The sequence below is a fragment of the Cervus elaphus genome, chromosome 27, assembly GCF_910594005.1.
Source record: "Cervus elaphus chromosome 27, mCerEla1.1, whole genome shotgun sequence".
NCBI classification, from domain to species: Eukaryota; Metazoa; Chordata; class Mammalia; order Artiodactyla; family Cervidae; genus Cervus; species Cervus elaphus.
Window position 1 is genome coordinate 44,210,775 of NC_057841.1, and position 17,056 is coordinate 44,227,830.

The window sequence follows — 17,056 nt, forward strand, 5'->3', positions numbered from 1 at the left end:
CTATGGAAAGTCACTCATCTGGAACCTCCTGTTCTGTGCATCTTAAAGTCATCTTTGCTGCTGCCTCCTTCCATCATTCGTGTCTCAGCATTTCTGCTTTAAAGCAGAGGTGGACTGCTGTGTCCCTACTTTGTACAGAGGCATGCAGATGGGCTAATGGGGGGTGGCGTCCACGTGGGCAGAATCAGATCTGCCTTTAATGGGCGCGTCTGCCCACGGCAGTCCAGTGCATGAGGCTGTCCATCTGAGGACACAAGATTAATGAGCTCTACTGTAAGTGACAGCTGGCACCCGGCAGTGCGCTCCTCGGGAGGGAGGTCTGTCCATCCTGTACCAGCCAGGCGGCCTGGACACGGGAGCTGGGCACGTGTCACAGGGAGCGGCCCCTTTAGCTGCACCCGCCTCAGAAACTCCGAGGGCCTCCCAAGGCAATAAGCGGAGTGGGAAATGTGGCCTGACTTCTTTCCCAAGGATAAATTAGCAGGGGACAAAATTTCCCAGACCTTGCCTTGTGTCACAGTGAACAGTCTCACAGCTGAACAAGGTGGATGGCAACATTTATCATGTCAAAGGAGGTTAAAAAAAATTGCATGTATCAAGTCAACGTTGGAAATACTTCATTAAAAACCATCAGATTGGAAAATGTTTGGCTCTGCGAACATTCCGCACAGACTGACGAGGCAGCAGGGACCCACCTGTCCTGGAGGCAGTGAGCACTTCAGAGTTCGCCCAGCCTTCTGCAGGGCCCCAGGCTGGGGACAAGCACCAAGACACCTGTGACTGTGTTGAGCTTCTGAGGCCAGCACTACTACAGCCAAGTATGCCTTTGATAGTTAGTAGTAATTCCTGAAATCAGGTTTTTAAACACAGGGTGGTTAATAGTGCCGGAAGTATGACCCTGGGGTTCCAGTCTTCCCAGAACTGGATTAAGTCATTAAAAGAGAAGTTACTTTTTCATTCAGGGATGTGACATAATACTCTTTGTTAAAGTGTCTAAGTGTTAAATGTGGAGTGGGCAATCTAATGCAATTATGAAAAAGTGAAAATGTGTAGTCGCCCAGTTGTGTCCGACTCTTTGCAACTCCATGGACTATAGCCTGCTAGCTCCTCAGTCCATGGAATTCTCCAGGCAAGAATATGGGAGTGGGTTGCCATGTCCTTTTCCAGAGGATCTTCCTAACCCAGGGATCGAACCCAGGTCTCTTGCATTGCAGGCAGATCATTTACCATTTACTATGTTTCGTGTTCAGATCTTCAAGTCTTCAATTGCCACTGGTCCCTGAGGGCCCTCCTCAGGATCCAGCCTGAGGACTGGGGGCAATCTGCTCCCTGGGCCTTTGTCACTGACCTGGGACTCGGAGGCCCCCAGCTCAAAGCCAGTCTTTCCCTGTAGACAGAGTGCCTTTGACTCCAGGGCCTCCTGGGCCTGCATTCACCTGGTGCCCAGCAGCCTACTCGCTGACAGCCCGTTCTTTCTACTCTGCCCAAGATACAGAAACTTCCAGAAACAGCACTTCCACACATCTGATTTTACTTTTTAAATATGAAGGCACTCCTCTTGAGCCTTGATAGCTTTTATGTTTCACTTTTGTATGTTGTACCAGATTCATTTCACAGAATGAGGCAGGCAACTCTGTGAAAATAAGCAGACCAGAGTTTATGATTAGGAAATACTTTATTTTTGCTCCTGTTACTGTGAAAGTAGCACGTGTTCAGGGCGTGGAAAGTCACAAGTAAGAAAACATTCCTGAGGAAATACTCTCAGCCCCAGCTCCACCTCCCCGACCTACCTGTGGCTGGCAGGTAGTTTGTGACACACCTTTCTGAGTGTTGTGGCACAAGCTCTGATACACTAATGAGCTTGCCAGTAATCAGTTCATTTTTCCCATCTGGTCACTTGACTTCCATCACACTTGTCCTGGTTTCTTTGACGCCTTTGGCGACAGTTCTGGGTCTATAACTTGTTCAATCTGCGTCCATTTGTCCTCTCACACGCCCACCTTTACTCTTCCGAGGCCCTCAGTGAAAATGATGGGAGACCTGCAGGCATGGAGTCCTCCTGGTCCAGGTCACCCAGTGTATTTGCAGCCGGCGGACACGTGAGTTCTGTCCATAGACGAGTCCGTCATCTCTGCAAGCTTCCATCAGAGATTATATTTTCACAGCCAGTCTTTAATGACTCATTCTCCTTTATCTGTGGGGGATAACGGTTTTAGAAAAGAATCTTTAATCTGTATGCAATAATGAAGGTAAAAATGACAAATGGCTTATTTGTTAAAATGTTGCTGGATTAAAATGTTGTAGGGTTCCTAGGTGGCGCAGTGGTAAAGACTCTGCCTGCCAATGCAGGAGATAGAAGAGATGCAGGTTCGATCCCTGGGTCAGGAAGATCCCCTGAAGTAGGAAATGGCTATCCACGGCAGTGTTCTTGTCTGGAGAATCCCATGGACAGAGGAGCCTGGTGGGCTATAGTCTCTGGGGTTGCAGTTGGACGTGACTAAGAGACCAAGCGCACACAGACATGTAGAGATAATCTCAGTGAAGGATGACTTGGCGCCCCTGCTGGTGAGGGAGTTACTTTTACTGAACCTGCAAGAGGCCCCCCTCTTTATATGTATCAAATAGGAACTATGCATGGGTGTGTATGTGGAAGTGGGTGGGGGGTGGTCAGGGCAGCCAACCACAGCATTCCAGGACTCTGCCTAAGTGAGTATGAGGCAGAGGCCAGCACCTCTATTTTTTTTTTCCCAGCATCTCTATTTTGTGATTGACTTTTTGTGGGTCAGCCTGTAGCAGCAGGTCAGTACCTCTGTTCAAATTTTAGATTACACCCATCTCCAAAGTCAGTGGCTCTGATGCAGCAGAGTGGTTGATGTTAAGTGTAGCTCTTTCACAGAATTACTTATGTGCATGTCTTAGAAATCTTAAGCAAAAGTGAGTCTGTAAAATAGCTGGTGTTGCCTCACCAACCGGTCTGCTACCTTTCGATAAACTTCTATTTCTATTAACATGTGTCCTATAATTGGATAGGGCTTCCCTGATAGCTCAGTTGGTAAAGAATCCGCCTGCAATGCAGGAGACCCTGGTTTGATTCCTGGGTCAGGAAGATCTGCTGGAGAAGGGACAGGCTACCCACTCCAGTACTCTTAGGCGTCCCTTGTGGCTTAGCTGGTAAAGAATCTGCCTGCAATGCAGGACACCTGGGTTCTATCCCTGGGTTGGGAAGATCCCCTAGAGAAGGAAAAGGCTACCCACTCCAGTATTCTGACCTAGAGAATTCCATGGACTCTATAGTCCATGGGGTCTCAAAGAGTCAGACACGACTGAGTGACTTTCACTTATAATTGGATAACAGTCCTATTGGTCAAAGCCCAACCTGTTATTTTAACACTTTATAGCACAAACTCCTGATGCCTACTGGGGGGTTATTCAAGCTTGAAAGGGCTGAAATGCCCTTAGAATTGAGAAGGAAATTGTGGAAACATTTTATCCTGCTTCTTTGTAAGAAGACCAATAAGCTGATCTTAAAGAAATTGGGAAGTTGGCCTTTTTAATTATAATTGCCCATACTTACCAGAAGGGCTTCCCTGGGGGCTCAGAGGGTAAGGCGTCTGCCTGCAATGCAGAAGACCTGGGTTTGATCCCCAGGTCAGGAAGATCCCGTGGAGAAGGAAATGGCAACCCACTCCAGTACTCTTGCCTGGAAAATGCCATGGAGGGAGGAGCCTGGTAGGCTACAGTCAATGGGATCTCAAAGAGTCGTACACAACTGAGCAATTTCACTTTTTGTATACTTACCAGATATATAAGTTAAAAGGTTGTAGAGCTCAGCCACCTGGCACAGAAGATTCTGAGAGCTCTGTATCTAAGAAGACTTTCACCTGAAGACCTAGTCTTGATTCCATCTTTGACTTGATTTGGGTCTTTCTACCAAAAATATAGCCCAGCAAACAGCCACCACTGGGAGAAGTGAGAAGAGTAACTTCTAGGTGTTCTTTCAGGAGGGCTACTGTTATTTCCGTCGACGTGGGGGATGGAATTTGCTTCACAGAGATGAGCCGTCTTTGTTTATTTTCGGCTGTGCTGGATCTTCATTGCAGCAAGGAGTTGTGGTTGCTTGGGCTTCTCGTTGCAGTGGCTGCTCATATGGAGCGCAGGCTGTAGGCGTGCGGGCTTCAGCAGTGGGAGCACTCAGGCGCAGTAGTTGCAGTTCACAGGCGCAGTAGTTGTGGCACATAGGCTTAAATGCTCTGCGACCTGTGAAACCTTCCTGGAACCAGGCATCAAACCCATGTGTCCTGTATTGGTGGGCGTATTCTTAACTACTAGACCCCTAGAGAAGCCCTACATTAGCTATCTTTAAAATTAAGGCATGGGCAGGGTTATGATGCCAGAATTCACATATGCTGGCGGGCTTGTCCAGTCTTGGGTAGCACAGGCAGACCTGGACTGCAGTCAGGCTCCACACTTCCTCACAGCCAGACAGGTCCCCTGTTGCTGTGGGTCCTCCCCTGTGACAAGGGCACGTGCCAGTGTGCACTCAGGCTCGATGTGAGATGCAAGCACTGTCCTGTAGGTGAAGGATCAACACCCCTGGCCCACTGGGTGTTAGTTACTGGTGTTAGTTAACACCACTTAGTGTTAGTTACCATCACTGGCTTTGTGTGTGTGTGACAGTCAGTTGGAAGGATCAGTGCCTGTCTATGGCTCATTCTGGGTCTTCAGAAGTTTTCTCTTGGACATAGTTCTTGCCGTTGTTCTCCAGTGGCAGAACTAGGTTGGCTGCATGCCAGGCCACACGCTGCGCCCAGGTGACTATGGTAACAGGGACCAATAGCATCAATTCTCTGGGCTCTTGTCCCCTTTGGCCACCTTCACCCCAAAGCAAGTTTGAGCTTATCCCATGATGATTAAATATAATACTGATATAACAGGACATTATGTTGATTGCTGTGGCCCAAATGTGCATGAAAACATTAAGGCTTGATTTTATTTAATCTGGTATCTATTAATGCCAAAAAGTACTTACTTCCAGCAGAAGCAAAATTTCAATCTGCAAAAGGACAGTCATGTGAACCCTGCTTTCAAGGAGCACAAAGTTCTGGTCCTGATGTCACAGTTGTTTGTTAGAGAAGAACCCCAAAGCTGATCACATACATGACTTGGGGTTCATAGGAAGGTATTGATCACATGTGATTTATTATGTGGTTTTCTGCTTTTTCTTTAATAAAACAGAGACAACTGCTCCAAAGTTTGGATTAAGAATTATTATGGTGATTTTATTCTTAAAATAGTTTGACTTGAAAAGTAGTGATTTTTTAAAAATCTAAAATCCAATGATGAAAAATCAAATCTACCATAAAATAAACATAATTTTTTAGCAAACAAATCCTATACTTAGGAAGATGTATATTTGTGAAAAGACTGCTGTAACACCGCACTCACTCGTACTTACAGCTTTTAAATACTTTTGGTATAGAGTTTAAAGAAACTTCTGCATTGATTATAGTTTCACACATTTTATGAGTATCTCGTTGAGAACAGTGGTAATTTACTTAATTCTGATGGTTGGAAAGAACATACAGGATTTTTAGAAGGTTTTCTATTTGCCAAGTTTTGCAGATGTTAACTGAATTGTACTCTCAGTGCCTCTTAGAGCTGTTAAAAGTGAAAACTGGTTTTCATGGCGAGGAAAATCAAGCAGCAATAAATGCTAACAGACCTTTCCACCTGACCAAAAGTCTACTGTATCTAATACTAAAACTTTTCATATAAATTATGGAGAAAACTATGGTGTTTTCAGTGATAAAGCTCATGTTGAGGAATTTCTTTTCTACATCCAAACATATATCCAAACATATATCCTCATAAATTCTTCCCAAGCATGGCTAACCATTTTTGCACATGTACACATGTGTTTCATGGATTGACTAGATGGTTTTAGAAGCATGATTGTCTCTCAAACTGAGGAGAGAGAGAGAGGGCTGCTGGGCATGCCGATCCCAGGCTCGCTGCCCTGGGACGGGAGGTTTACCGAGGGGGGATTCTTCTGAGCATGAGGGGCTCTGTCTTCCCATGTTACAGACAGCCTGCCTCCAGCAAGACTGAGAGAGCTTTTAAGTCCTCCTGCCTCATAAATATACCAAAGAGGACTGCCTTGAGACCATTCAGGGAGCTAGCAATGGGCTTTAGGTGTTTTCCATATGGTTTCTAGAGATGGGCTCATGTGGCTTTTATTATCCAGGTACTATCATTGGTTCAGGGTGTATTAATTCATTTGGACAAACCTTCTGATATAATGCCCATGCCGAAGCATACTGAGATAGCAGTCATGGTTTTGAAATGTGTGTTCATAGAACCTAGATAGGTATTAATGGAAAATACAAAATCTTTTAAGTTAGGTAGAGCAGGTTAGTAATAAGAATCCATTCTTCATTTATCAGACCTGTTTGCATACTTCCCATGGATCTGAGCACCAGAAATGTGGGAGGTGGTCAGCCTTTGACAACTTGGGAGGTGGGGGGACAGGGGAGGCACAGGATAAACACATAGGTACAGTAGTTATTCCTGCCATTAGTGAGCAGAAAAGAGATTCTGGGCAGTGACTGTATTTCGAGGGACCACGAGTAAGCCTTCACCAACATGTTAAGCCTTTACTTTTGGTAAAGTAGTAAACTGTTAGACCTAAAAGTCACCCCCACCCCATGACTCTGTTTGTCACATATATGACCTCTTCGTAACTACAAGTTGGAGACGTAACCACCACGTTGATGAGATACACAAGCCCTTTATTAATTCCCTTTTGGTTCAACAGCTAGCACTCAAGTGACAGCACACAGAGGTGAGTTTATCTCATTACTCCTGTTGTCAACCAGAGCTGTGAGGTCTGAAGTCACACAGAGCATCCTAGCAGCCCTAGCTCGGCTCCCCTGGCCTCCCTCAGCTTCTTCCCATCTCTGTTCCAGGTGTCCATGGTGCCAGCCTCCTCATCCAAGGACCCCTTAGCAGCATCGGCCTGGTGGCCCTCGAGCAGCCAGGGGGCCCAATATCCCCCTAACTGTGCAGATTCCCACCACAGCCCCGTACCAGCCCCCCTCCCCTGCTGGCCAGGCCCCTGTCCTCACCCTCCTGAGATGCAGAGCCGCCTTCATGTCCCCGCAGGTGGCGGAGACCCAGCCGCTGTTCTGCGCGCTCAAGGCGCTGCTCGAGGAACTGCGTGCTGAGCTGCGGGAGGACGCGCGCGCACGCCAGCGGCTGCAGCAGCAATACGCGGGCGACAAGGCCTCCTGGGATGTCGAGTGGGCCGCGCTCACGTGCCGCCTGGAGCAGGTACGGCCCGGGCTCCTCTCTGACTGCGGGGAGGGTCTGGATCCCAGAGCCTGGCTGGGAAAGGGGCTAGGAGAAACCCACAGCAATGGCCTCGGGTACCTGGGAAGTCGCCCGCCTTCCTGCGGTGCCATTCTTCCCTCTTCTTCCCTCTCCCAAGGTGTGAAACACGGCCCCCACCCCGCAGTGTTTCAAAAGCAGCATCTGTTTCCCTATTCTGTGTAGAACAAGGTTGTCTTTCTTTTTTATTATCCAGTTTATTTAAACTAAAAGCATAAGAGTTCACCCATTCCCTAACCACTTCCCCCTGGCAGCTCCTAATCTGTTCAGTGTATCTATGAGCTTGGTTTCATCTGTTTACTTATAGATTCCACATCTATTTGTGATCACGCAGTATTTAGCTGTTTCTCTGACTTCAGTTAGCGTAATGCCCTTGAGCTCCACCCGATGTTGCTGCAAATGGCATGATTTCGTTCCTTTTCGTGACTGAGTAGTACTCCATTATATATATGTACCACATCCTTACCCATTCATTCATCCATGAACATTTTCGTTGCTTCTGTAAATGGTGCTGCTGCGAACACGGAGGTACAGGTGTCCTTTCGCCTGAGTGTTTTCTTTTTCTTCAGACAACAGGTACATGAAAAAATGCTGTTATTAATCCTCAGGGAAATGCAAATCAAAGCCACAATGAGCTGTCACCTCACAGCTGTTGGAGTGGCTCTTATCAGAAAGACTAGAAATAGCGAGTGTTGGTGGGGAGAAAGGAGCAAGGATGTCCTTAGTGCCACCGAAGCCTGACCAGCATGAAATGGTGATCAGAATGCACGGCCATCATTCAGACAGAAGCAAAGAAAAGGCAGATTGTGGTTTTGTTGTCTCTAAAAAAAAAAAAAGCAAATGAATGCTTTCCGTTAGATTTCTCCCAGTGCTGGGAAGACCTTGTAGACCTTCCACTACACATGCCCTAGAAGTCTGATGAGTCATGCTGTCCTTATTCACACGGGAGAAGTGAAGGCCTGGAGGAAGCGTGTTGTCACAGACTGCAGAGGCTTCACTGAGAGTGGAGACGAGAGCACAGGGTCTCGGAGACTTAAGACCATGGCCCTGGTCGTTAAGATCAGGCTGCACTGGAAATGCTGTGTGCTTTCTCCCTGGAAACCTTTGAAAGTGGTCATTCCTGCATGATATCTGCTTGCTCAGACTGCTTCTCTGCTGTCTCCCCACCACCCCCGCCGCCCCCCGCCCCCCGCCCCCATCATGCTGCACCATCTCAGATGATCTCTTTTCTGGGCAGACTGTAATCAAGATTTTGTATCAGTTGGCCCTGTCACGAGAGAAAAAAAAAACCTTGCCTGAAACGAAGACATCTTCCGAATAGTCTTGATAAAAGCTGAGAGGGCCTGTCCTGTCAGAAGACGACAGCTCCCACAGTGCCCACAGGTTCACCTGCTGCCTGGCCCACGGGGGCAGAAGTGCCAGGCCCTGGAGGGGCCGCGGTTCAGCCGCCTCTGCAGGGGCAGCAGCAAAGCACAGCCAGTCCAGAGCTCCCAGCCAGGCTGGGCAAGGATGCAGCTGCTGACCCGGTTATGAATCCTGCCGACTGCCTGGTAGGAGCTTCTTACTAGATATTCTGTTTATCTTAGTTCACAGCCTGAAGAGCCAGCAGTGGAGGGGAAATGAGTAAGGACATTCTGATGAGCTGCCTTTAAGCTTACTTTAAAAATATGTTTATGGGGGAAACAGCTAAATATTTTCAGAAATGTAAGCATAGCCAAAAAGAGGAGGCATAATCTTTGACGTGAGCCAACTTCAAAACATTTCATCTTTGTTTTAGAGGAACCTGCTATCCACCCACACATTTGCTACAAATAAAGCCTCAGGGATAATCACTAAGCACCAAGAAGTAAAGCTAGGACTTCAAACCTAGAAGCCAAGTGGTAATAGATTTCATGGTAAAGATTTCATTTTCTGTCCCCAAACTGTTTTAAGAGTTTCTCAAACATTTGTGGCCCAAGAACAATGAACATGAGCTGATGCTAGTACATTTATAATAATGCCATCTTTGCCCATTTCTATTTAAATGCAAAACAGCTAAGTTCTACACAGGGGGAAATATTTTCTCTCAGTGGAGGCCATGTTGTGTCAATCCCCAAATCTAATTCCTTCAACTGACTCCTGAGTCAGAGCTTGCTTTGCCAGGGATCCCCCAACAGAAAAGACAGATCCTTAGGGGGTTCTCAGTACAGTGGGAGAGCAGACAAGGGCCAGTTAGTAACAGAATGATTAAGTGCCCTGCCAGACCTGTACACAGGCTCCCAGGAATGGGAGTGTGCAGGGCACACACCTCAGTGTGCAGGCTCAGGGCAGGGTTGTTTGTTAAAGTCCTGCTTAGAATGAATCTTGGAGGATGAACAGGAGTGGCTACATGGAAAAGGAGAGAAAGGGACATCATGAAGACAGGAGCACGGCACACCCGAGCAGCTGCACCTCACCATGTATGAGTGGAAAGAAGAATGTTCAAGGAATCAAAACACTGATCCTGATTTCATCATGGAAGTAAAGCATTTTGACCTGCATTTTTAAGAAGTTATTCTGATACAGAGGTAGAGAATAGATTAACATGGGGCCATGCCTAGACTTCAGGGATCTGCTTATCTAGAGTAGGAAAAAGGGTATATCTTTGTGTTCATGAATCTTGCACAGCCTGTGAAATTTATCACATTCACCAACAACAGTATACCGCCAGTTCCCTCCTCCTGTCCCTTGCACTGTTGTCAGTTCACTTCTACACATTTTGTAAACACACAATATGCTGCAACTATTTTTACCTTGGATACTCAGCATCTAAGCAGTATCTAAAGCAATTAAAAGTAGAAAATGAGTTATATTTGTATTTAGGATTTCCAGTCATTTCCAGTATTTTTCTTTTGTGCAGATCAAAGTGTTTGCTGGTATATCATTCCTTCTGCCCGAAAACTTCCTCTATCATTTCTTGAAATGCAGGTCTGCTGACAGTAATTTTTAAGTTTCCCTTTGTTGAAAAACCTTCCCCCGCCGCCCCTGTATTTTTGAAAGATGTTGCTGAATACAGACTTCTGGTGAGGTCGACATTTCCTCCTCCAGCCCTTTCAGTGTTACTCCACTGTCCCCTGACTTGCATAGTTTCCAAGGAGAGGTCTGCTGTCATTCCCATCTTTGTGCCTCCATGGGTGGGGTTTTTTTTCTGTCTGCCTCCAAGTTTTCTCTTTGATTTTCAGCAGTGTGCATGTGGTGTCTAGATGGGAGTTCTTTTGCTTGCTTGATTTTGGTCTTCAACCTCCTGGGTGCTTGATGTGTGTTTATTGTAGACTGCTAGGTTCCACAGAGGAGTGAAGGACGTAGGCATAGACATGTGCCTTCCCTTCAAGGAGCTGCACAGAACAGGCAGGAGACGTGGTGACTCAGAGTCTGCAAGGGGATTGAGGAGTGGACTGTGGGAAGCTGGGTGGATTCTCTGATTCACCTCTGTGTGACTCTGTCAGATGTTCGTAATTAGGACTTTAAAGACGAAAATCGTTTCCTCTGTAAGCTTGGTCAGATTTTGATTTAAACACGATTCCAGGGATAATATGTGAATGTGCTGAGGTTTCCTTCACCTAATAATGTGAGACTGTCAGGGACTAAGTTCCCATGTCTTATCTTTGACAGCTGGAAGCAAAGAATGAGAAGAGCTTGGGAGACCCAGGCTCCTGCACCGACAGTAAAGGGGCCTTCAGGAAGGAGAGAGAGATGCAGCAGAAGCTGCTGGCGGACAGTCACAGGCTGGTCATGGACCTGCGCTGGCAGATCCACCACAGCGAGAAGAACTGGAACCGGGAGAAGGTGGAGCTTCTCGACCGCCTGGACCGGGAGCGCCAGGAGTGGGGGCGGCAGGAGAAGGAGCTGCTGTGGAGAATTGAACAGGTGAGGATGCGCCTAGGAGGAGTGGGGATGCCTGGCCTGGAAACCAGAGAACTCAGAGGGGAAACTGAAACAGCTCGGGGGTCTCTGCCATATCAGGCTGATCTCGGGGCTTCCAGAGGAAAAGGAAGAAATCCTAGAGGCTCCAGTGTTGGAGACCTAGGGTCAGCCCTCCTATGACACAGGTCTTTTCATGCAAAGTCGGTGGGTAACTTTACTCAATGTGTCCGGTTGGGGGTGGGGATAACTTTTTTAAGGTGTTAAAAGACTAAACTTGAAAGGCGAGGTTATTTCATATCTTAGAAAGTGATTTCTGCCAAAAAGCAAACTAGCTTTTAAGTCTGCCACTGAAGATGTGATCACAGTGACTGCTCCAGCTTGAATGGAATTGTTGTCCATTAGTGAAGAAACTGCTGAATTCAGTAGGAAGTCAGGCTGTTTGCACCTGCTGTGGATCTTGCAGAGCTGTGATTAGACAGGACAGAGTCAGGGGAGGTGACTGGTAGTTCATTATCTTCAGCTAAACAAACGATTCAAACACGCAGATGAGTTCAGTGGGAGAGGCGAGTTGTTTTTCTACGGATAATCATTCCCTGCCTTGCATCAGATGTAGGACAGTTTGCATAGCTGTGATCCTGCTTGAGTGGTGCACAAATTAAATTTCCACATGAAAACGATGAAAGACTGGGATTCTTTCCAGGCTGGGTTTTGACATAGCATACAATTTCAGCCTGTCACACTTATAAATTTCAGGTGGCCTCAAGGAAATGTATTAATCAGAAAATGAAAGCAGGAAAAATAACCTCATTATTCTTTTACAAATGCCCATGCTGCCTTTTGAAAAATGTGCTGTATTATTCCTGAGACATGGACCTCTGTTCTGCACGTGCAATGGCGAAGGTCTGTTTCTGCTCACTGGTGGGGAGGGAGGGAGAACTGAAAAGAACCAGGAGCTTTTGGCTGAAGAACCCCTGAGAAGCAGCAAGTGCATTTGCAGATAGAGAGGCCTGACGTCCTTCCTGGGTTCGGTTACTCACACAGCTGAGTCACCCAGACTGGTAGGTGATCTGGCTCATTTCAGAATTCCCCAGATTCTATCAAAGGAAGGTTGGCCACTTCCTGTTTGGCCTAGAATGTGACACTTGAGAAGACTCTCCTGTCTTAAACCCATGGTGTGCCTGTGCTCCATGCAGAGATCAGCTGTCGGGTGGGAGTCAGGGGGGAGAGGCAGCATGTACTCTGACAAAGTGCTCATAGATTCACCCAATATTAACTAGTGTCACAGCTCCTCCAGGCCCCTCCCTGGAGGGTCCCTCCTGGCCTCCCTCCAGGACCACTCCCTGTCTCTCCTGCACCCCAGCAAGACCATGGTCAACATCTCCTTTGCCCATCAGCTCTAGGCTCCTTGCTCTTGTCTTCTTGGCTGCATTATGGATATAACCTTGGATGTAAGTGAAGCAAATCTCTAAGGGCTTCATCTTACTTTGGGGAATGAAGGTAATTTCTAATAGAGGAAAAATTAGTAAGACGTCTGATGATGTTCACCTTTAAAGAGTTGATGTCCTGGGGATGAACAGCACTTTAAGACCGTCTTTGGGAAAGTGAGTGGGCAGGGGCTGAACCCCATTTCCAGCTTGTCACTACTGCCATGGTTCTACCACGGTGACAGCCTCAGAACTTTAGTCCTCCAGGTTAGCATGTTTGAGCAAATGGACTTGAGTGAGATGTGGGTTCTGGGTGTTCCTTCATCTGTTTCTGAAATCTGTGATGGACCCCACATATTTGTACCCTGAGTTCACTGCTATTTTTAGAAGAGGGTTTGTTGATGCTTCAGATGTGCAGTTGTGGCTTTCAAAAATAAATCCAGCCCAGTATTTGACATTTTAAAAAATCATAGTACCCAATCCTGAAAATTAGGAAAAGCAGTTAAAGGCATTCTCTATAAAAGAGGAAACTGACTTGACGTGTGTAGTGTGTGTAGGTCTGTCAGTTATTGTTCGTTCATTTAACTTTTAGCTGCATGTTCCACAGATAAACTGGACATGCAGGCAAGCGCCCTTTATAACATATGCCCCTCGATATCTGACTACGTGGTGGGCCGTGTGACCTTGTCTGTGATGGCCTAGACAGATGGTGAGAGGAGTAACAGTAAATCCATTTTCCACTGCGAGAACACATGCTTCATACTTGTGCGGTGGCACTGAATTCCTACATGATTTCTGTGCCTCGTGAGGCGTTTTATGTGATGAATGACTGGAAATGTGGTAGAAGTCATTTAACACACACTGTCTATTGCATTGGCAGCTCGTCTCCGCCCAGACCTAACGGTGAGGGTTAACTTCTCTGGAGTTACATCACATTTCTCCTGTGAATCATCAGGTCCAAGTGAGCCTGCAGAGGCCCTAGGACTTGGTTCTGTTAAAAACCTGAAGGAAAAGCTCTAGAATCATTCTGTTACTCTTCTGGTGACTTCCTTACATTAGTTGCCTCTACAGCAAAAAAGGCTGTTCTATTAAAACCTGTGTACAAAGTAACCTTTTTTCCTGTGAACAGTTTGGGTAAGGGGACACTCTCAAGGGTGTTTTGCTGCCTGTATTATTTGAAGAAGTGAAGTCGCTCAGTCATGTCTCCTTGCAAACCCCATGGACTGTAGCCTTCCCAACTCCTCCATCCATGGGATAGTCCAGGCAAAAGTACTGGAGTGGGTTGCCATTTCCTTCTCCAGGGGATCTTCCTGACCCAAGGATCAGACCCAGGTCTTGCACATTATAGGCAGATGCTTTACCGTCTGGGCGACCACAGAAGCCCCAAGGCACTGTTTGCTCTAGAAGTTGTTCTCCTGCAGGATTCTAAGTACAGTAGGTGCTGGTGGCTGGTCTGAAATGACTCTCCTAGGAAACCCTATCCTTTTAAGGGCCTTTTACTCTGTGACAGTGCTGCAGAGGCATCTTGGCAGCAGACACCTCCAGCTAAAACCACTCCAGTTCATTTTTAGGGAACCTAACACTTACCAGCTCTACTGCATGCTGCTCCTGGCTGCCCGGGTTTATTTTTGACACCCCGCTTTGCCAAGTGAGAATGTGCTGGTTCGTAGCTCCCCACTGTAGTCATTCTCCCCCTCTTCACACGCACCCTCCGTGCACATTTACAGTTTCAGATGTGATTTTAATCTTAATTCTGTGCCTGAAATAGCTTGGAGATGATATGTTGAAACTAAATCACACTGACATACATAGATGAATAATAAAAAGCTTTCCTTTTTTTTTTTTTTTAAAGAAAGGATTTATGGCCTTTGAAAATGACAAAGAACTATGTCAGCGGGGTTGGTGGAGAGAGCAGAGGGTTTTCAGCTGAGCGGATACCCAGGGTGACTTTGCTTGTTCCCTGATTCAACTGGGATCCTGCCTCAAAACTCCAACATTTAAGGTCTGGCTGCTTCCTCCTAAAACAAAGGTGATACCCATCTCAGAAATTAATGAGAAGTCCTTTGTCCCCATAGCTCCATATGGCTTTGTTCCCGGTGACATACTTGTGGCTGAAGGCTTGGGTTAGGACACAAGATGTAGTTTGTGACAGAGGCTTTGTTAAAACATAAACGAGAAAAAAAAAAAAAACACAAACAAATGCGCTTCCAAGGGAAGGTCAGTGCTTACGGCCGCCATCGCAGCACCCTGCCATCCTTGGAGACGAGTCCAGAGGCGGGCACAGTGGAGCACGGGAGTGGATTCTGTGAATTTCCCTACTGCTTCAGGGGAGGCTGGGAGGGGAGCACAGGAGGAGAGGAGACAGTGCGGCCTGCATACGTGTCCCTGCCCGTCCCCGTGTTTCCATGGGCTCCTCCTGAAGGCCCCCCGCGCTGGGAAGAGATGAGGCATTCATCAGTGTGCCCAGGCCCAAGGACTCCCACAGGCCTGAGGGGAGCTGGTGGTAGTCCCACTGATGAACACGGACCTTTAGGGTGGGCCTGGCCCTGCAGTCCTCGAGCAGTCCCAGAGGGGAGGCACCCATCTAAGAGGTGGGGATACTGAGAGGACTAGCCACAATACAGCAGCTCCAGTCTCCCGTGGTTTCCACCACTGCTGCTGCTTACGTTTACCAGGTCAGGGAAAAGTACAACTCCAGTCTTTGTGGCTCACATGTTACTTCTAGTCACACCAGATCTTTGTTACCTCTGTAGCTAAATCTTCATCCTCTCAAGCAAAGCGTGAGCTGTTTTCAACACCCAGTGGTTGTAACCCAGGCGATCATGCGAGGTTTATATAGGACCCATTCCAAATGACTTGGACACCATGCTCTTGTTGTTGTTAGGAAACCTTGCTATTTAAGAAAACCAAATTCACCCCAGAAGTCTGCTGTCACTGATGGCTTTCCACTGAATGTGTCTTACATTCAGAAGGTAACTGCAAAAAGGTATTTCTAAATGTGTCATTTGGCAATGTTAGATTTTAAAAACAAATGTGTGATTTCCCATGAGAACAGCACTCAGTTACACATACAGTAACATATTCTCTACAGAAGGAGTTGACTTGCCTGTGGTTAATGCAGATGTTTCTAGTCCAGATAAAATTGTGATTTTTTTTTTTTTAAAGCATTTATGGTGTTATTTTTGAAATTGACACCAGAACTTTAAGAACATAAGATGTCTCACTATCTTCAGGCTGCTTTCACTTTTAAAATCCTTCAGTTGCAGAAAGAAAACAGTCCCCGGAGAGGTGGCAGTTTCCTCTGTGATCAAGAGGAGGGGGATGCCCGCCCCTGTACCCACCCAGGGAGCCCTCGGGCGCCCTGCCCTGCGGGGACGTGGCCCTGTATGGACACAGACTCCAGTGCATTTGAGGACCGGCCGCTGTCCAAGCTGAAGGAATCGGACAGGTGCTCAGCACGGGAGAACCTCTACCTGGACACCTTGTCCCTGGACGATGAGTCAGAGGAGCCCCCGGCCCGCGGGCCCCAGAGGGAGTTCAGGAACTGCTTCTGTGAGGTCAGCCTGGGTTTGGGTCTAGTCACCTGCAGGACAGAGGGTGAGGGGTTGGGAAGCTGGCCGAGCGGCTGCATACTGTGGCCCTGAGGTTAGTAAAAGTGAACCTTCCATGATGTGAGCACTCTGGGGTGGTCCTGACCCCAGGCTCCCTGCTGCACTTGGCTGCTTATCTCAAGGTCAGAAATTCAGAGCCTGTGTCCCATGTGAATAGGAGTCTCAGGAGCAGGGGTTGTCCAGTGAAATCCAAGAGGAAAAAGATAATCCCAGAAGTGCAGAACTGCCAATTTCCTTAAAATTACAGCACAGTCACTGATTCCAGAAAACATACTAATAACAGAACAAAGTTTTGTTTTTTTTTAAAGAAAGTACTTCACATTGGAAGTAGCAAATGTCAGTAACCAGTGACATACAATAAATACCTTCTTTATGCAAAGGGGAGAAAATCGAACACTAGAAAACTATGGAACTGAGATCAGTAAAGGGGAAAACTTAGCTCTGTGCAGAAATCCCTACAGGATGGCAGTGGGTTTTCCTGGTTAAAGACTGATTTTAAGAATCACTGCCTGTGAGCTGGTCTCACAGTGGCTGCACCTGTCATCTGACCTGTCCCACACGCTCAGCAGATGGGGGTGCCCGTCAGGCAGTGCTGCTGGAAGTAGGGACCTCCTCCTCCTCTGAACCCAGCAGAGGTGACATCACCAGCATGCCACCCCAGGGGACTCCAGCGGCCGTGTCCCGACCCCATGCTGACCACAGCAGTGGCCAGGGCTCTCTGGGGGATCCTTGAGGGGTTTGCTGGCTGGGGCC

The 17,056-nt window shown here is 47.3% G+C and overlaps 1 protein-coding gene across 7 annotated transcripts in view; it reads left to right on the plus strand.

Moving 5' to 3' along the window:
- Window positions 1–17,056, plus strand: part of MTCL1 (microtubule crosslinking factor 1) — a 111,541-nt gene that overhangs the window by 85,484 nt on the left and 9,001 nt on the right. For 6 of the 7 annotated variants that reach the window (XM_043888803.1, XM_043888804.1, XM_043888807.1 and 3 more), the window contains 3 exons: window positions 7,162–7,329; window positions 11,017–11,271; window positions 15,953–16,249. In XM_043888803.1, the coding sequence (XP_043744738.1) occupies window positions 7,162–7,329; window positions 11,017–11,271; window positions 15,953–16,249 (720 nt within the window). The remainder of the gene's footprint in view (window positions 1–7,161; window positions 7,330–11,016; window positions 11,272–15,952; window positions 16,250–17,056) is intronic. The other variant, XM_043888805.1, reaches the window with a different exon arrangement.